The 21,066-nt window shown below is 41.1% G+C and overlaps 1 protein-coding gene across 1 annotated transcript; it reads left to right on the top strand.

Annotated features, from left to right (window-relative positions):
* Positions 1-7,762: 7,762 nt before the first annotated feature.
* On the top strand, positions 7,763-17,209 carry SLC25A24 (solute carrier family 25 (mitochondrial carrier; phosphate carrier), member 24; the record flags this gene model as incomplete). Its single annotated transcript, XM_010149003.1, has 9 exons — positions 7,763-7,895; positions 8,406-8,493; positions 8,963-9,074; positions 11,316-11,474; positions 11,793-11,945; positions 13,084-13,191; positions 14,841-15,008; positions 16,000-16,150; positions 16,815-17,209. Coding segments are annotated over 9 exons (1,251 nt in total), but the record flags the coding sequence as incomplete, so codon positions are not given.
* Positions 17,210-21,066: the final 3,857 nt, after the last annotated feature.

The following is a 21,066-nucleotide window of genomic DNA, read 5'->3' as shown; positions in this document are numbered from 1 at the left end:
TATTTGTGTTTGGAGAGGCAGAAGTAGCCTTGTAACTACTAATAACTAATGAGTAAGGAAATGAGGTGTGGAAATACTACGCAGCGTGACAGAGTGTTGGCTCCCGAGCTGCTCAGCACTGCCAGCGTAGCAGCACCATGAGGTGGGCAGCCCTTGGGACATCCTAAGGCAGAGCAGGCTTCGGTGCCTCCTGGCTGGATTGGGGTCTCAGGCTTTGCACCGTTTTCCAAATATACCCCTGCAGGGCTAGTTTCCGTTGCGTGGGATGAAATCCACGTACATGGAAGTACTGGCCACCCAACTTCTGGAGGCTGTAGCTGCTTCCTGGTTACCTCCTGGTAAGGGACCATGTGAGCGTTACTGTGTTTGGTGGTTCATCCTAAGTCGTCCTCTTCAGGGTATAAATTAGTGTTTGTGCTACTTTTTCTTGAAATGCAATTCCTCTCTAGAAGAAATAAGCCTGTCTGAAAGAAACAGAGCTGCTATCCATTTGAGTAATGGACTAGTGGTATGCTCTTCTTATTTCACCTTACATCAGTTGTCTTGGCAGTTTTATTAATGTTTAACGTATGATGAGACACTCTTTTAGGTGAAGTAACGGTGTAGATAAGGAGAATAGATGTGAAACCTCGTGGTAAGCTTTGGAGATAGGTTGCATGTCCCTCTAAGGAAGAATCATTTTCTCCCCATAGCAAGGCGTCATAGCACGTGACAGAAGCTCCTGTCTTGGTGTTCTACTTGACCTGCCTCCTGTCAGTGTCTGACAGACAAAAGTAAACCACTGGAAAATCCGAAATGTGTGCAGCTTAGAGGCTGCCAGGATGACTCCTCTTTTCTGTTCTAGTATGTTACCTGCCAGGAATGGGTAACTTTGCAAAGCTCTACAAAAGATTCCTGGCACGACGTGTCAGCACCTACGGAGAAGGAATTTGGTGTGGTGACAGTGTCAAATGGCACTCTATGAGCAGCTTTAGCAGCTATTGTACGGTCACTTGGATTAGCAGAGTTGTCCAGTAGAGAGACAAAATAGATGCTGGGATCAGATCTCATATGATCTCACCCTGTGCCTTCAGAATGCCGTGAGTCTCTAAGGCGGGAGTACCATAAATGGTGTGAGTGGTTATATGAAGTCCTATTTTTGTTCACCCTTTCCTTCTGTTGCAATCAATCCTTACAGTAAACCTGCAGAAGGCGAACCCCGTATTTCAAGCTTCGGTTTACGGTAGGAACAGCTAAGCATTCAAATTTAGGTGCTATTTATACATTGAGTCCTGGAGCTGGGCGTAGAGTGACGTTATTGAAGTGAATAACTACGTTCTGGAAACAATATAGTGATCTTATTTGGACTGGCTCTGTCAGGTTTTGACATAAGTCTTCTCTGCGTTGAGGCTGCTTTGATGCCTCTGTGGTGCAAACAGGGCCCAACGAGACTAAACTCTCCGTGGTGGAATACTGCGTGTTTAGAGCTGTGCTTATGAAAATTTTAATCCAACGAAGTCTAAAGATACTCGGAACACTTGAAGTGTGTTGCTGCCTTTAAACCAGAGGAAATTGGGAATTCTGTCCTGCGAGGCAGACCCCTGTCTGTCACGGTGCGAGAGGACGTGAGAGCAGGGCCAGGTGTGAGTTGTTCCCTTCGGTGCTTTTCTCTGGCCTCTCAGAACTACAGCTAGATGTCCTTGAATAGTTGTCCACTGTTTTATTAAGACTTCTGCACTTCGCTCAATTTTGGTAACTTCCCTTACATCGCAAAATTAGGAAGTCAGTAGACAGAGTTAACTGAAGCCTTGTTGTCTTGTAGCTTGGCTGGAAATGTATAGAAAGCACGAGTTAACTTCAGCCACTTCTTAGAAGAAAGATGGGCATTTTTCATCACACAATATCTACTCCTAGAAATTATTATCATACACGATATGCAGATTCACAGTCTTAGAAGCTTCAGCACTTTCATGTCTGTGTGTCATTCTTTTTGTGACATGAAGCTTTCTCTCATCTTGACAGCAAGACAAAAACTGGTACTAAAGCCAGTCATCTTCAACTTTTTACCAAAACAGGTGTCGTCTCACGTGGCTGTGGCAAACTGGAAGTCCGTAGGTCCTTTAAGCTTTGTTTTTCCAGTCATAATAGGTGTTATGATTATGTCTGATTATGGAGACCTAATTAGGAAACACTACAGACATCTTCAGTAATATATCTGACTGCAGTTGTAAGCAAACATGTAAGTCACTCCTTCATTTCAGTCTGGGCCACTTCAGGAGCTTTTAACTGAGACATGCTGTAATTTCCAAGTCTCCCTGTGAACGAGCAAGATTAACAAAACATTGTTTTCATAACACTTTAAACATCCAAGGAGATAAAATGAATTTTTTTAATACTAACTTGATAGGTTTTTTCCTGAGCACTGGCAGGGTACAGTGAATAATAAATTCTTCCTCCTGTTGCTGCAAAGTGCAAGAATGCCAGGCGCCAAATATGGGAACCCCCAACCCTGGAAGATCTCTTCACCATGTGTTGAAATGCTTTGCTAAATCCCTGCCTTGAGACAGCAGTGTGTGCCAGGTAAACAAACAAGGTGCACTGGTAGATCTTTTATGATGACGGTAAGGTGGGGATGCCTCTGCAGCAGGGTAACTGTTCCGATTTAGTGGAAAAAGTCACTCTACCAAGTATGTTCAAAGTCAAAAATACCAGTGTAACTTGCAAGGAATGATAAATGAAGGTAGAAGGGATAGTTTGTATCTCCCATTTATGCTGTTTGAGATTCTTGGAATCCAATTCATCGTTAGGAATTGAGAGAGTTCATCCAGGTCTGAGAGAGCAGCTTCGGCAAGGCGTGCTGGAGAGCGGACTCACAACTTGCATCTCTTCCTTTTTAGGCTCATTTTACAGAGATTGTTACCTGAAATGGAGCAGTGAGAAGGCGGCTGCTAGCGCTTTCCTGTTGTGAGGAAGAGTGGTGCTCGGGATAAGGAACAGGAAGGGGAAGCTCTGCAGCTGATAGCAACATCTCTGCTACTGCCAAGGGTGCAAGTCGGCTACTGGAGCAGGGGGCTCTGTTGATGTCTGCAGCAGGTTTAAAGGGCCTGCTTGGGGAATGTTTACGCTTGGTAGTATGCTTTGGGAGGGAAGCGTGGCATTTAAACTAGTTGGAAGGTCTTTGGAGGCAGTGCAAATTACTGTTTTGCCCAAAATGCAGTGTTATGCTGGATTTCTGGAGGCTGAGCGGCAGTCTAGTTGGCTACGGTGTTATGTGGGCTCACTGGTTGGGGTATAACACTCTGTGGATGTGTCCTCAGGCCCTTTCCCTTTATGCTGGATTTATCTCCCAGCTGATGGAGTTTGGCAAGACTGGCTTTAATAATTTTTACTACTGACTTTTAGGTTATCGTTGAGTGTCGTAAATTTGTGTAGTCTTGGCAGATACAGATAGGAAAAGGACATTAATTTTCAGTATTGTAGTGTACGTATCCAGTAAAGAGAGTTGCATATATTTGAGCTGTGACTGAATTTGGCTCCCAATAAGATTAGAGTCTAATAACTTAAAACTGTAGGACCCAGAGCTGTGTGAATGACTGGCGCTAATTATTTTAGAGGTGAAGGGGGAAAGAATAGGAGAAGAGGGTAAGAGAAGGGAATATCGTGATTTGTTTTATATATAGTACCTCTGGTTTTAAAAGGAAACGTGCAATTGGTGAATGTCAGAGGTCACGATGCAGATCTCACTGTGGTGCTGGCGTTTTTTCTATGCAGTGTTTTTGACTTTGGACCTCTAGTCATAGATTGCAGAATGATGAATTGCTAATTGCACCAATAATGTATCTTTAAATGATCGGTTTTTTACTTGTGTCTTGTAGATAGTGTGATGGGAGGCTAGAAACACCCAGTAACTTCTTGATGGATCACTTCCTGTTAAATATTCTGTAAATTACATTAATTAGCTGAAATAATAAGTTATGAGTAGATGATTGCTAATCGTTTGTACTGAGCAGCCCCACCTTTCACGTGAAATTCAGTTTCATAACCAGAATGTGAAGGCTTAAGCACAATACACAGATAATGATACTAATTACTATAAAAATTGAAGTGAAAAGTCTACATAAAGCGTTGACATTTCTAGTGTCCTGCATTCTCTGTCTTTATAGCTATGAATGTGTTAAAGTTTGTAACTTTGGCACAGAGTAGCCTAATAATTCCTCAGGCAACTTGGAGTGCATCAGGATTCTTTGGTGTGTGCAAAGCCTGTCTGTAACTTTTCTGATTGTTTTTCAGCAGACCTGCTGGCTTGCGTTTCCACACCAAATACAGAGGTTGTCTGGGGGAGTAGGAATTCAACACTGCAACGTGCTTTATGTAATAGAGAAATTGAAAAATAAAAATCTTCAGCGCTTCAGTCCACTTGTGGCCTTTCACTTTGGTGTTGCCTCACTGTGCAGGACTTGGAAAGCAGCATTGCTATCAGTAATCAGCGATTCTTTGTGGTCACCATTGTATCTGGTGAATTACCCTTCTAGCTTGGGGTTGACGTTTTTAGAGAGTGAGAAAAGAAACGGCACACCTTGAAAAAGAAACCTTCTGCTCTTGGGGGCGGGCCTGCATCAAGGTGAGGTGACCCCACAGAGAGTGTAACAAGCAATGGCAGGTTTTACATGGCAGGCACACCGAACATTGTTTCCCAGGACTTCCAAGCGAGGACTGGCATCCAGTTTGGTTCCTGCTCTATTGTTGTAAGCATGCCTATTTTAAAATGCATCCAGTTCTCCTCCATCAGAGAAGGTGGTGAACCGGGAAGTGGCACAGTGACAAGTGGCTGTAAGTGTGTGAAATCTGGTAGTATATTGAAAGCAGAACAGCAGAGCTGGGTTCCTTGTTGAACTCAAGGTGGTTGAATGTTGGAGCAGGGTGCCTGGGGAGGCTGTGCAATCTCCATCCTTGGAGATGTCCAAGGCACTGTCGGAGCGGGTCTCACCAACCCGCTCCAATGAGATGTGCTTTGAGCCGGGGTTGTGCTCGGTGGCCTTCAGAGGTGCCTTCCAACCTGAAGGAACAATTTGGTGCTGTGAATGGGCAATTTGTGCGTGTGCCACAGGATCGAGTGTCTTGCTGCTGACTGTGCCTATGGAGTATATGACCCCCCAAGAGGGAGTTTCTGTCCTGCAAGGGGAAGGCAAGCTCCTTTCAGCATTCCTGTTTGTTCCAAAAGCTTGCAAATTACCGGTTTTAGTCCGAAGCTTTTAACACCCACGTCATCAGTGCATTTCATAGACACTAAGAGGCTTTTATTTGTATGAACTTTTAGGTTTGTAATGCGAGGGAGATGCATGTGCCTGCTGAGGAGAAGCATGCATTTGTGTTCCCTGTCTGTTCTGCTGCACTGAGAATGACTGAGGCTGGCTTGAAGTCTGGAAAATAAAAGAAAAATAGGGAATGGAGAATGTGTTCGTGCTTCTCCTTTTCTAGCTGTTGCAACATAAAATCTGTTCATTTGGCAGATGAAAAGTGCCCCCTCCACACACACTAATTGCCAGCTCTCTAAGCCTCCTAGGAATTTCCGTTTCGTTGGCTCACGTCATCCTCAGCAGTGGAGATTTTGTAATTGGAATGTAGTTAAAATTTTGTCGTATCTGGGAGCCAGAACAACACTTTCCATGTTCTACACTCTGCGTGTGTGATTCAGATAGCAGTAGGGAGCAGTAGCAGTTAGTGATTAGAGTTCACTCCCAGTGTGTGTACCACTGCCTCAAATTACCTCGGAGTAGTCTGTGGGATGTGGGGTGTGACACGGGCTGAGATTGTGTCTTGGAAGGGGAGACTCTTTCCTGGCTAGATTAATTTTTAATGGTGCGTTTTGGTTTGGGTGTTTTATTTGTTGGGTTGGGGTTTTTTGAATAATTAATCCATTAGCTTTTCTTAATTAGGCTTAATTGTTAATCCTTCCTTAATTCAGGAATGCACCCCTAAACTTCAGTAAACATCTATTTTTTTATAATGGGAAATTCTGAACAGCCCTAACCATATTGGCAAGGGCATGAAACTGAATTGATGAGTATCTCTTTGTTGACAGTTTATTAACAGAAATGACAGTCAGGCTGGATTTACGAGTTTACTAAGAACACCTTTTTTTTTAAGCTCATACTAAACAACTTTATCTGAACATGTAGTAATTGGAGTTGATTTTGTTGTGTGTAACTTGTACTATGGGAGGTAAATAATTTGCTGTTTGTTTCAGTGTGGAGAACCACATTTGCCTCCCTCCCATTGAGAGATCTATGGCAGTGTTACTGTGTTTTGAGATTAAATATTCAAGTACCTCTTTGTTATTAAAGGGATAGAAAAGACAAAGGAGAGAACATGAATGTATTCAGATTACTTCATTTTTTTTCAGACACCTACAACAAATACAGCAGAGTCTTCAACTTCCTTTCTGTTTAGTTTCAGTAGGGTGGAAGTTGTTCACCTTTGGTCTTTTGAGGACTTCTACTATGTATCATGGAGTAAACAAAACGTTTAAAACCAAGTCTTGCAGATCGGAACAGCCGTGCAAATCTTGCTGAGAGTTACTGTATTGAGAAACCGCAGTTGGGCGAGGCAATCTGCAAAATAGATGGTCTTTGGAATAATCTTGGGCATGTGCTCCATGTGTATCCTGAAATGCTCTGAAACTCAGGGAGAATTAATGAAGACATTGTGCTGCCGGGTTGGTCTCCTCCCCGTCTTGTACGGAGTGCTGGGCCCGCAGGATTTCACGCGTTGAGGGAAACCACAGGGACTGGTGCCCAAAGCAAGAGGTGAAGCAGAATTTCCCCATAAATCTCGTGTTCAGAGCTTGTTAACCCTGGCTTCGCTCTTCTCAGGGCTTCGCCTTTGGAGATGTGCCTCAGCAGCTACAGGCTGATGTGTGGAGGGGCTGCTGTAATTCCCTTCTTTGAGAAGTGTATGTTCACACAGCAAAATGGTCCAGTTTTCTGGCCCTTCGTTGGGGGAGCGGTGTGGGCCTGGGCTGTGTTTCAGACTTGTTGCCCTTATAGTTCCTTTTACATGTAGGCGTTCTTATCTGCAGGACAGTTACTAGGAAACACATGCAAAAATGGAAGATAACTGTGTTTCTCTTTGTTACAAGCCTGTTGTTGTTCGTTTGTTTTTAAATTTTAGTCAGGGCTTGGCTTTGAAACAGGAAGTCCTGCCTTCCCAAACCCTGGCAGGGGGAAGGGCAGTCAGTCGGGACCTTTATATTATTTTGGGTCAGCCGTTAAATGTTAAATAGTTAATTGCTGCTTGTTTTTTTATGTCACACTAGACCGCTGGTTTAAAGAGCATAGTTAAGACTGTATTTGTTTAATTTCACTGACATACTGACAGATTTCATGTATAACCAGGAAAGTCACAGGCTTAAAGTTGTTCTCTTTCATGATTTTGTCCTGTGTCCCCCCCCCCCTCCACTAATTATTTGATACCTGTATGTGTAATGTGCTGGTAAGAAACCTTAAAATCTTTGAATAGGAAATTTATGTGAAAAATAATTAATGCTTTCTTAAATCTTTACTGCTGAGTGTTTTTTCTCTCTATGGAAATGCTGAGTGTGTGTTAAATTCTGAAAACCAAATCTAGCTCTGCAGTGTATGCTTTGGGGTTTTACTCGTTTTACTCTCGAAATGGCCAATATGATGCTTGCTTTTTTTTTTTTTAATAAACCCAGGGCTGTGCTCTGCAGCTGTTGCTTTGTGACCTGCTGTAATTTGGAGAAGTCATATGCTAACTTTTCTCTCAACAGAAAATTTTTAAAGCTGGAGATACTAACCAGGATGGACAGCTAGATTTTGAAGAATTTATGCAGTACCTTAAAGATCATGAGAAAAAGATGAAACTGGCATTTAAGAGCCTGGACAAAAACAATGATGGTATGCCTCGATTTATTTATTTTTTTACTTCAAACTTGGAAGAAACTGTGCATTAAAAGTTATCTTCATTTACATTCTTTGTCTAAACAGGAGACTAAAAGTTGTGAATATGGAACCCCTACTTCTTGCCTAATAGGATCATAATTATAGCTTACTAGAGATTGAATTAATGAATTATATAGTCTTTTTTCTTTATCTTCCAGGTCTGTTGATCTGGGGCTCTTTGTTCCCCAAATGGAGAAACTTATAAGGAAGTTTCAAAGTATCTATTAAGATAAAAGTTTTTAACTCACTGAATGTTTGCATCTCATTTGGTTGCATGATTTTAATGTACTGTACTTTGCTCTGTCCTTGTACTAGACAATCAAACTACATCATCAGTGTTTAAATTTATTTTAGATTATCTTTGCCATTATGTAGGTGTCACAATGGAGATTAGTTAGCTCAAGGTGCTAAGTGTATTAACTTCCATGTTTTAAATACATGTCATCTTTCTTTTAATGTTTCAAGGAAAAATTGAAGCATCAGAAGTTGTCCAGTCCCTCAAGATATTGGGTATAAGCATTTCAGAAAAACAGGCAGAAAAGATCTTGCAAAGGTCAGGAATTATTATTTCTTAAAGTATTTTAAGCTTCTTTGTGTTGTTAATTATTATGTTTTTGTAATTCAGAGAACAGGATAAATGGGATGATAATTTTGAAAGGTGTTGGTACCTTCAGTGGTGCCTTTATAGGAATTCTCACATATTCCCTCTGTTCTTGGGGGATAGAATCATAGTAAGTCTAGTCACTGTTTGAGCATCTGGTTCTGGGAGAATGTTCTCTCGTTTCCCTGTAAATGTTGTTGATAGAAGGAAGCATTATATCATGTTTTAAATGGAGTATGCCAAATGCACTTGGATAAGAAAAGCATAGTGTTGAAAGGCCATGGTAGATTCAAGTTTGAGGTCTCCGTATGGAACTTACAGTCAGTTGTCACTGACATGATGGCCAGTATTAACCAAAAAACCCCCACCACACCAAACCATCCCTTCTACTGTTTCCTTATATAGTTGAATTTCTTTGCAGTATTGATGCTGATGGGACAATGACCGTAGACTGGAATGAGTGGAGAGATCATTTTATGTTTAACCCCGCTACAGACATTGAGGAAATAATTCGCTATTGGAAACATTCCACGGTAAGTTCAGTTTTGATTTTAACTGAGTGCAGCTCTTAAGTTCACCTCTGCTGAGTTAGTGTGCAGCAGTGAGTATAACAGCTTCATGGTTGTTACCTTTCAAGCACGCCTGTTTTTAAGATTATTTGGTGTTTTTTTCACTCTGTGCTCTCCCCTTTACAAGAAGGATTCTGTGATGTTTCTTTTCAACGAAGAACTAGGTCTAAATTTTGCCAATAATTGTCAGTGATTATAAGGAAGGAATCCTTTTCTTCCTTTGGAGATAATTCACAGAAAGATAACCACAGTATTAAATCTCTTTCTTTTCACATTTCAGTATGTTCAGTGCTTTTGATGTGCTGAAATAAATTATAGAAACATTTTAACTCTTTCTTACGTTGAAATTAGTTCAGTATTTGATGTATATACTAATATTACCATTACCATAAAATCACCGATGTCGTTAGTGATGATTTTCTGTCAACATGTTCTCACACTCCTTTGTGCTATAGAATTTGCTGCAGAAAACACTTGAAGCACTGCTATGAGATCAGATAGTCCTGGTCCCATTTTACTCAGTGGGAAAAAAAAAACCCTTTGCTTTAAAAAGTTGTGTCATATTGTTATTATAAGCATCAAATCTATTTGTTTTTATTATGGAATGTCATTAGTTTGCTCCAAGAAACAATTCTGGAAGTCTTTTGCAATCTTCCAGTGTTGGAGTCAGCTGATGAGCCGGTTATCGCCGTAAGGAAAACCCAGCTAGACGGCAGCACAGCTGGTGTCTCAGATAAGAGCAGGCGTGAGACCTCACGCGCTGGCTGGCATTGACACTATTCCAGTTCTGTGTTTATTGTAAAGTTTTAATTGCTGTCAGACTCTTCCAAGCAGATAGTGCGTTGGCATGGGATTACTGTGAGTTGGTAGCTGTGGCCTTTCTGTTATAAATAATACCCTCAAATTTATCATTTTTCTTATTGGGGTTTCAGGCTTGATAGACACAAGGTTTAAACCCTGATGCTAAGAACATTGAATTTCTATTTTGAGGTGATTCCATATAGTTGAGCAACTGATGACACCTTACTTGGAAGCCATGAAAGATGAAAGGACTTTTCAATTCATCTGTTGTGTGTTCAGTATCAGAATAGTTGGTGCTTATCCCCTTAGTTCAGTGGCTCTCTCTATAACCTGCATCCTGTGATTCTTGGGTTCCAAGTGACCCAGACAGTATTCTGCCTACTTAAGAGATAGGGAACACAGCAAAACTCAGGGACATAGTGTCTACAATTTAAAAAAAACAGTAGTTAAAAAAAAGTTTTCCCAGTTAACACACTTTCTAGTCAGTATTTATCAGTTATTAAAACATTTTTCCTTCTTTACAGGTTTAGTTTATGCATCATATTGGCTTTGCATTCTCTGCAGAGTATTTTTTCTCATATATCATGGTTCTAAATTACATAAAGAGCAGAGACTGTTTGATATGGGAGATTCCATAGCCTTATGTCTTGGACAGTTGTGTTGCTCAAGCCTATAGTAATGTTGTTTGTTGATCCTCGAGTGGTAGTACGAACATTCACCTCTTAATGAAATTTCAAACTTCTACAGCTGAGAAAAGTCATTAATGTGTACTTTCAGTGTAACCCATGGTAAGAAAATGTATAAAGCATTAGGCAAACTTGTAATTCTGTAAGATAATACACAGCAGTTACTAGAAATAGCATATTCTGATACATTAGCTATAAAAATGTTACTTGAGAAAGTATGGGGATAGGGGGAGTGGGAAATCCCACATAGGTGTGAGTAAATTACCATGAGAGAGAAATCTCTTGCTAGCATCCTTAGGAGATTACCATGCTAAGCCCAGAGGCTGTGTGGTGAAAGGTTAGCTGCAGCAGAAAAGCATCGGAGCTGTAGTGCTGGCTGTCTGCTGGTCATGAGAGAATGTCTTTGTTTGGGCCCTACTCACGGCGGAAATTCGTCATCGTTTTTAATGATGATGGGGCAGTCTTTGAAATGGTGGGTCTGGGGTGTTGTTACTCAGTGCCTATGCATAAGTCTTTAAGAGGTGCTATTCACTGAGTAGCAATCACAATCCATAGCAAGTTAACGACAGGATGGAAATTAGAGATATCCTTTATTTTTAACTAGCACTTTATTTACATATTGTCAGGTGGCAGGTTAATTTGGAATTAGAACTGTCGATAAAATGGAGATGATGGCATGAGCTAGTTATTTGCACATATTTGCTTTGGATTCTAATAGGTGTTGGATATAGGAGATAGTTTGACGGTTCCAGATGAGTTCACAGAGGAAGAGAAAAAGACCGGACAGTGGTGGAAACAGCTGTTGGCAGGAGGAGTGGCTGGTGCCGTCTCTCGAACAGGTACAGCACCGTTAGATCGCCTTAAAGTGATGATGCAGGTGGGTGCAATGTTCAAGAACCTTTTCGTTTCCTGCGTATTACTTCAGTTTTTAGGAGCTCTTATGGAAACTGATCGCCAAATACGACATCTAACTTGTGGAGGCTTTGACAATTTCCATGTTTTGTGTTCAGACGAGTTGTCTTTTCTGTAGTCATATTGGCAAAATTGTGAACAAGGTATAGTATTTGTGCCACCAAAGTGAGATTGTTTATCAACAGTGGCTGTGTTTTTGCTAGCTGATACATTCAAGCAATTGAATACTTACGTTGTGGGTTTTACCAGCAGTGTTCTTTACTGTGACTTTGGTTTATTTTAGGTTCATGGTTCAAAATCAAACAAAATGAATATAGCCAGTGGTTTTAAGCAGATGTTGAAAGAAGGTGGTGTCCGATCCCTCTGGAGAGGAAATGGTGTAAATGTTGTGAAAATAGCTCCTGAAACAGCCATTAAGTTCTGGGCTTATGAGCAGGTAGGATGATAACTCAGGAATGAAGATAATGGTAAATAAAGTACTGTATCACTCTTAATGTTCATTATTTGCACCATTAATTATCTAAGAGTTCTTACCATGGTTGGAGATGTTGTCACAGTAATTTAGTGACTTTCAAATTTAAGATTGGTATTCTGTTAAAGGAATACTTGGTACTAGGCAGATTTTGCTATTATAAGCAGTGTAAATAAACCAAATCTGTCGTAGATTTTTAAAATGTCTCCCAGCCTGCATAGTAGCTTTACACGGAGTACTGCATTATTATCTAGTTTGTTGCTTCGAAGTGACAACAACCAAATATTTAGCACGTTGTGCTAGCTGAACTTACACAGGATTCCTCTTAAGTCAGATGTGGTGCTATGTAAGATGCCCTCATCCTGGATTTCAGAGTTATATTTACCTCTGAATCATCTTTAAGCATCATGTTAAGGCTTAATCCTCCTTTGGAAAATGAACTCCAGTTCTGGTGTAGTTAAATCATCTTTATTTTTCCTCTGTGGGGCTTGCTAGTGCCTCGAGTAACACTAAATGAACGTTTTGCACATCTCTACAACTGTGAAATGAAAGCAACAAAAAACCAAGTTAACTTTGGGGTATTTTAAGACTGAATGGCAGATTTTTGATGCCACAGAGGAACTTCGAGCACATTATTCCTTACTCTTGCTCTGTCTTTCGGGAGCTGATGGTGCATTCTGCATGGTGGCTCTGTCTGGAGTGACACACCATGTACGGCTCTCTCGCTGTGAAAGTGCTGGTTGATCTTTTGTTCTTTGGAGAACTGATTCTGCAAGGGCATCGGGTTCCTCTTTGTCACCTGGGGGCCATGGTGTGGGTACCCTTGTGTTGGCTGTTTGTAGAATACCTGACAGCACAGTGGGTGGCTGAGGTGTTCAGTGTGAAGGATTATTGCAGGCTGGAATATTTATTGTATTCTTGAGAACCTTTGTCCACAGAGTTGCAGGGAGTGTAGTGCTATATCTGCTGGGTTAGTAAATGTCACTGTAAATGCGTGTCAAAAAGTAGTACCGCTTGACAAGATGTTCTGCTGCCTCTCATAGTAACTCTTGCCTCTCTTTAAAAGCATGTGATGTTTATTCTGTGTGTTTTGACTGTACAGTATAAGAAGATACTCACGAAGGATGATGGAAAGTTAGGCACCATTGAAAGATTCGTATCTGGTTCTTTGGCTGGAGCAACAGCACAAACTTCTATTTATCCCATGGAGGTAAGTAACAGAATCTGCTTCCCTTGGACACTCTGCCACGTGTCTGGTTTGTGTCCAAAGTAAAACCCATTTTGCTCCTGAAAGTGTTGTAGGAATTCCTCTATATTCCTATATCCAAATTTATTTTTACTTGGACTTGCTTTCAGAATTTCCATACGAGGCATTTTGGAATATACCACGTTCTGGTTGATACTTGTGACTGTTCTACATATTTGGCTGTACGATATTGTCTAAGGCCATGTTTAAACAAAACCTAGTTCAGGGAAAAAATAATCCAAGAACACATGTAAAATGAAGTAAATATTCAAGCTACTTCCTAGATTGAGCTTAAATCCTTTTCCCTGCTGTGTATGTCAGCGAGGAATGGTCTTGTCTGTAGCAGAACTGATGAAGTTCTCTTGCACTGTGACTGGGAGCTGGGTCTGATTAGGAGATGAGTGTGGAGGGAGAATGTAACAGCTACATCGAGGCCGGGTTGATTAACTGCTCTTTCCTCTGTAGGACACGTTTGTATGTGGTACTACATGTGTTGCGGTTTAACTAGCGTTAATATATTAACTGCTCTAGGGTAGCTATTTCACATCCTGCTGGTTTTTACATAAAGTAGGATGTTACTTCCCTTTACTGCTGGTTCCCGAGAATGTTTACCTGACTGTGTGAGTAACTGGACTACTGCACAGTTGGGTCTGGGATCAAACCAATACCACCGTCAAGATTTGGAAGTAATGGAAAATGTAACCTGAATACCGTTGCAGGAATTGGACTTAGCTGTTTTGGCTGCTGACAGTGTTAATGATCTCTTTTTAAATAGCATCCTTGCTGTCAGAGCCGCTGAACCACAGCTCGCCTGACCAGGGATGGGTTAAGTTAGAGAATAGCTGAAACGTTACGTAGATCCGGATGGCCCTGATCAATGAAGGCAGGTGAACTGTTCTACAGTGAGATGCTCTGATCTTCCTAGCAAAGATGCGATCCTGTCCTGGAAGTGGTTTTTGGGGTGTTTTAAGTACAAGAGAAAAATGAAATGCCAGGAAACTCCTGCAGACTTAGGAGGTTTTACAGTAGGCTGAGTTCTTGCTCAGGAAATTCCCTCTGTGGTTTCTTTTGGATACTGTTATGAATTTCTTTGTCCTAAGACGCTGCATAGACTCAGGTGCATTATCAATCAGATACTGGGTTTCAGCAGTGAGACAATCTTTATATCCCTTAACTACCTCAAAGGGTGGTGCTTTTTGAAAGGTCATTTTTCTAACATGCTTTGCTGTCCCCAGGTCTGAAGTGTGATCTGCTACCAAGTTAATGCTCTCCCTTGTTCTGCAGCTAATGCTGCTATTCAATGTTGCCTACACTGTTGCCTTTGAGTTGATCAAAAACCTCTTTTAAGAAAAAAAAGCTAAAATGCTATTAAGAAGGCTCATCATTTGCAAACTAGTGTACGGTGGTTTGTGTGCTACTCTGCAGTAATGGTAAAACCTGAGGAAGCCTGCTGCCAACAAAGCCTTAAGAGCATCGTCACAAGGGAGATTTGAAGTACCAAAATGCAAAGCAGTTCCAGACACCTGAATAAGTAGAGACATAACTGGTTTTGTGTGTTTATAAAGCACATTAATAAATAGGTATGTAATTAAGGTTACTTTTTTCCCCATTAGGTTTTAAAGACCAGATTGGCTGTGGGTAAAACAGGGCAGTATTCTGGGATGTTTGACTGTGCTAAGAAGATCTTAAAAAGAGAAGGTGTAAAGGCCTTCTACAAAGGATATGTTCCTAATATCCTGGGTATAATTCCTTACGCTGGCATTGACCTTGCTGTTTATGAGGTGAGTTCAGATGACTGAGTGCATGTAGCTTTCACTAGTTAATTTATGGAAAGGGTAAATATTCTTTAAAATACCTGTATCTTTAGTTAGATTTGTAATATGCCTGCAGTACTACTGTTGTCTTCAATTTAAAATAGATAAATAAATGAGAGTTTCCAGCGATTTCCTCTCGTCTTCAACGTTTTTCTTTGTTTGCCCCTCCTGTTTGCCTGTGCTGGGGGGTGGCCTTACATGCAACAGCACCAAACAAGAATTCTACTTGTAAGGCAGGATTGTCTAGTCATTGGCAGTGCAGCATGCTTGTATGCTTAAATAACTGTTGGATTGGAACATACCCGCTCTATAGCAAATATGGGCCTTAAGAACCTGATACAAAATTCACATTATATTACCTATCCTGTGTTTATGATACTGAATCCATTGTTTTGCCATTTTCTCTGATGTATAGCTGGATTGTAGTATTCTGAATTCTTTGTGCCTGTGCATGTCGCCAAAATTCTTCGTGGCTGACATACAGTTGCTGTGAGGAGTTGGAAACACCTCTCCCTTTCCTTTTAAGAGGAACTGGCACCTCTTACACCCATCAGCAACAACTAAAATGCTTTACCTACCTGGGATGCTAGGTTTTGCTTCAAAGCATGTGAAGTAACTCAGATGCCCAGACTAGTTTTTTCAAGTCTAGACAAATCTTTCTGCGACACTGCGGTAGCAGTCGGCAGAATTGCTTGAGCGAACATTTTCAAAGCAGTATGGAAGGTCTTTTCTACAGGTTGCATCCTGGAGTGATGTGCACAGCTATGCCAGCTTTTGTTGCACCCTGTGGGGTGCTGCATGAAGGAGTTTACCTCTGCGCTTGGAATGTAAGCGTGTAGTACGGCATAGTGAGATGGGTGCTTTTCAGAACTCAGCCCGTAAGAACTGTAACGAATAAAGATGCATTTGTTCACTTTCTTGCATGCAGCTCTCATTATTTAATTTTATATCTTGGCAGCTCTTAAAGAGTACGTGGCTAGAACACTATGCATCGAGCTCCGCGAACCCAGGGGTTTTTGTGTTGCTGGGCTGTGGTACTGTTTCCAGCACATGTGGGCAGCTAGCCAGTTACCCTCTCGCTCTTATCAGAACACGCATGCAGGCTCAAGGTGAGTCCTGTTGGACTGCAGGTGTTTGTGTGGTTGCATCACAACTGTATCATTTGTAGCATAGCAGAGGAATTAAAAAAAAAAAAAAACCAACCAAACTTGGAAAACCAAGCACTTAACTGGAAAACTTCTTAACATTGCTCCATTCTCCCAATGACCCCAGCATTGTTCTTCATCCTACTTGATTCTCATGTGGCTCTCAGAGCCCTGGTGTCTGAAATGGTACATTCCATACAAGACTACAAGGTGTAGCGTTTCTGTCCTGTTATGGGAGCGCTTTTCTAAATTGTAGGATGTTTCCTGAATTTTAGAGGTAGAATGGAAAGGACTTGCATCATCTTCGGAAGGGAAACAGCAGTGTTTGCTCTGGAGGACATTCAATGAAGACAGTTTCATAGCTGAGATCTGATAGGTTGTGCACAGACTTAAAGACAGGAGCCTTGATTTCCAGAGGAATGTAGGTGGATAATGCTTTTCAGTGGGATTTAGACACATGGGTCTCTCTCAAATGTCTGGGATAAAAGAGGTTTCCTCTCTTTGAGGACTCAAGTTTTAATCAGTGGCCCTAGAGGTGAAGTAGGCTCACCACCCAGGTGTTTAATTCTTGCTCAATGATTTTAATATGTCTACAACAGTTGTATAACACATTGTTGTTTTGTTTTAGCCTCAGTGGAAGGAGCACAACAGCTAAACATGGTCAGCCTCTTTCAAAGAATTATGGCTGCAGAGGGAATCCGAGGACTTTACAGGGGCATAGCCCCTAATTTTATGAAAGTGCTTCCAGCTGTCAGCATCAGCTATGTTGTATATGAAAAAATGAAGCAGAACTTGGGAATAGCGTGAAATGAAGGAAAAAGGTGAGATGCTTCTAATGTTGTTGGAAACACCAGAATCAAAGTGACGTCTCAAGCAATCTGCTCTCACAGAGACAGGTCTTTGTGGAGAGATGCTGCAACTTCTACTTTTACCCTCAAGTGGGAGGAAACTTTTTAAAATTTTACTTCACTGTTTCTAAAGATACCAATGTTGCACTTTAAAATGTCACTGAGTTAAAAAAAATTCAAGAAATGATCTTTAAATCAGTAGTATGTTTACTTTTTTAAGGAAATCATGCATATTTTACTCATTGGCGCTTTTTTCCTTGCATCTGTCTTCTGTAAATGTGTATTTGGCTTGGATCAAACCAAAGGTAGGAGAAGTTTGTACTGCCTTCGTTCTGAATATCCGAAAGTGACTTTTGGTTTTGTCACGCTGCCTATACTCAAGCAATTCACAGGCAACATTTTGCACGCCTAGAAGTAAGCACTTACTTTTGTTATTTTTGAAGACTTAAGTTTGTAAAAAGAAAACAGGGTGTTGCATACGGACAAGGACGGAGTAACACATTAAAACACAGCCCATCACCTTTATCTTCAGGCTAACCTTTTTAAAACACTTCTTTCAAGAATAAGAGCCTGAGAAACTGCTGTTCCATGGTCTGAGAATACCTCAGATGAATTTACAGAGTGTGTTTGGAGTACAGACGGTGGTTTTCTTCACTCGCTTCGCTGGACCTGCTGTTCATTGCCCTTGTAACTGCCAGCACCGTTAACCACGGCAAGCTTTGGCTTACTGCTGCACGATTTATGGGATCGTAATAGGACAGAAAAGGCTTGGTTACTAGATCCATTCCATACAAGTGCAAGTTACTGCTTAAAAACAGGGTGGAGGATCCAGCATGAAGCAGACAGTGACTGTAATGCAGCCAATAGCAGAGCTCATCATAGCTGCCCTGGGGAGAGAAATGCTTCCCTTGGACGGCCCATTCTTTCCCTTAGTCACAGGGCTACACTATCAGCTTCTAAAGGTTTGACAGGCTTGTCACATGAGGAATCCTCTCTCCCTCAGTCTTCTATGCACACTGGCTGTGTGTGTGAAATTCAGAGTATAACACTGAAGCATTTGGTCCAGGTGACCACACGGGGCTGCTAATCCCACGCACCCGTCAGATGGGTGTTAGTGAAGCAAGCAAACATGCCCAGGGAACTTGTTACTGCTTGAGAAACAGCTCTTCCTCAAAAAAAACAACACTGCCTCAGTGTAGAAAATAGGTATTTCCATGTTCAAGTACTTCCAAAGTGACTTCCTTTTTCTGGGGGAAGGGATGTTGGTGGTGCTGCTGCATTTCAGTTGCCTTCAGGCCTCAGCGCTGAAATAGAGTAACAATTAATTGCCAAACTCCTTCGTTAGGCGGCTTCTGCTTTCTGCAGTGTGAGATGTCTTAATCTTTGTAAATTCAGGGTTATCTTCATACTTACCTTGACCTTCTAAAAGCAACTGCTTTTAGACCACTTTCTGGAATTGGATTACTGAAGGAAGAACTTTGTTTCTGTAAGGTTATTAAGGGTCTCTTTTAATTATTTTTAAACAAACAAATAAGCAATCAAACATTAAGAACTGCCTGAACCTCCCTTGTTTGACTATACAGAAGATATTTGGGCCATGTTTCTCAAACAGCAGCTGTAAACCTGTGTTCAGTGCTTCCATGGCTGGTGTTTATTTTCCATAAACTGATACATAACAACTCCATAAAATTTGTATTGTAAAAGGTTGTTTTATCGGATAGTGGAAAAGAGCAGCTTTAGCTGTGTCTTTTGGCCTTCCCTCAGGGGAAACCTTGGACTTTGCACTTTTTTTAAAAAACAAGAAGTCATTCTGTCTGAATCACCCCTATGTACAATGCCTTTCTGATGGGAATGTTTCTTGGTTTTGCCAGCGTTCTTGTATGTCCGTGGGATTCGTGAGACCAGCTCCCAATCGTTTTCCTTGACTGTGACCAATCAGCAAACGTGTTGTGTGCGTGATGTGGAGATGCCTTTGGCAGTGTCTATTTCTGGACTTGCTCCAATTCGTTTGTAACGTGCAAGTGCCATTATGAGCAATGAAATTATGGTGATGATGTTTTCAAATGTTGAAAATACGGGGTCCTTCAAATTTAATTTTTCATTTTGTGCCTTCGATGACTGTGTCCAGTTGTGTATTCTTTCTCTTAAACATATGTTTACTTTTTAGCTCTGAACTTATCAGTTTCTAATAAATGTTTGTTTCCTTAATCTGGCTGGTGTGTGCTGATGGTGTTGGGTTTTTTATGGTCTGACAGACAGATGACTCTATTGTATTATATGCATAATACTCAGTGTAAAAAATGAAGGTAATGTATCTAAAACCAAGATTGAGACTAGCCTATACATCGCTATTACACTGATATTTGAAAACTTGGTTTGAGATGAGGCAATTCTCATCCTGCTTAAACCTCTAGCTGTCTCATCACTTAATAGAAGGTCACGTAATGTTTAATACTTTCGCTTGTCTGTTGAACAGTGTAACACCATGATTTTCCTCTGTGTACACTGCGGGACAGAATTCTTAAAAATGAGGACAAACATATTTGTGTTCTTAATGTGTGTCTTGCTTCGATGTTAATTTTGTTAGTCAAAGGATCAATATAAAATCTTTCCCAGGTAATTGACTTAACTTACTCTGCGTGTGTAGTGTGTCTGTCCTGCGTGCTCAGTGGCCAGCTTTGACACCTCCTTACAAGTTTTTCACACCAATCCTTCAAATGTTAAAGATAATTGTAAACAAATTAAGGAGGCTGTTCTTCAAATTCCTGCAAATACAGGTCTTGTAAGATTTAGAAGTTTCCTTTTAAGTAACAGAAGAGGTAGGTGCTCGGTGTGCGACTTCTGACTAAATGAACAATCTGACACTCAGTTCTACTTGTGGCAAGAAGGCTTTCGACTGGAAATTCTCTGCAGTCGGAAAGGTTGGGCTGTGAATGCTCTCTCATGGTGATCAAGAGGTAAGGTGTGCTCTTGAAGATGCCAGAGTTGGATGGTCCCCCCATCCCCTCCAAAAAGAAAATCTGAACTGCTTCACAATGTAGCACAGGTATTTAAAATATGCTTTTCAAGTTAGCCTGATGGGAAACTGAATTCTACAGTCTTTTTATTAGAGACCAGTCCTGATGAGATGCTTTTTGGATGTACAGCAGTTACTACACAGGCAGCACGTATGATGTTTGGATTTTGAAACGGCTCGGATCTGCAGTGCATGTGGTACCTTTACTTCCAACTGCTTGCGACTACATGCAGCTTGAGTTAAAATAACACTGAGGAAGCAAAAACCCATGGACAGCATGCTTCTCTCCCTTAGAAAAATATTTTTCCTATCGTTTTGAAGTTTGTAGGTTGGCCAAGGGAAATAGTTGCTTAGTGTTCTATCTCAACTGTTTCTTCAAGCTTGTTCCTTCAGTTTTTAGTGTATTCTACCAATGTATTTTCATAATCTGTTGGAATAGCATGTTGCTATGATGTATTCTGAGTTGTTAAACTAGTGGTGACGTATATGTAGGTTGCTGACTGCTTTTATCCCTTGTCTTAAGAAGTTTAGGCTGAAACTTTCTAAATTCTGCGGTCCAGAAAAATCTCTCATTTCCTCTGTATCTTGTCTTTTGCCAGGTGTTTAACGTTTTTCAAAATGTGTGCAAAGATAGTGCCTGTAGACCGTATGAAAAATACTGACCTACAACTCGCTCCTGCCTCACAGTTAAGGAAGCTGAGGCATGAAGAGGATGTAAATCATGTAGTGTCATCGGTAAGTTAGTAAGAGCTTCAGGAATTGTGCATCCTCATCCAAACTGATCCCAAGCAATCCTTAGCTTTTCTGGGGTGTTGCTTGAGCAAAAGATTCTTCCTATGCATAGGCCTCTACATAAGAGGCCCAGAAGGGAAAGGAAAAGGCTTATTTGTTTTCCCTTCACAATACACATGAGGCGTGACTGCTCTTTGGTAGCATTAACGCTCGGAAACACTGCTGAAACGGCTTGGGATTTAAAATAGGGCTGCCAGTGTGTGTCCTGCCCTCTGGGCGGTGGG

Source organism: Eurypyga helias, unplaced genomic scaffold (assembly GCF_000690775.1).
Source record: "Eurypyga helias isolate BGI_N326 unplaced genomic scaffold, ASM69077v1 scaffold23603, whole genome shotgun sequence".
In the NCBI taxonomy this organism is placed as follows: Eukaryota; Metazoa; Chordata; class Aves; order Eurypygiformes; family Eurypygidae; genus Eurypyga; species Eurypyga helias.
The sequence above is the reverse complement of the archived record's forward strand: the minus strand, read 5'-3'. Positions and strand labels throughout refer to the sequence as shown.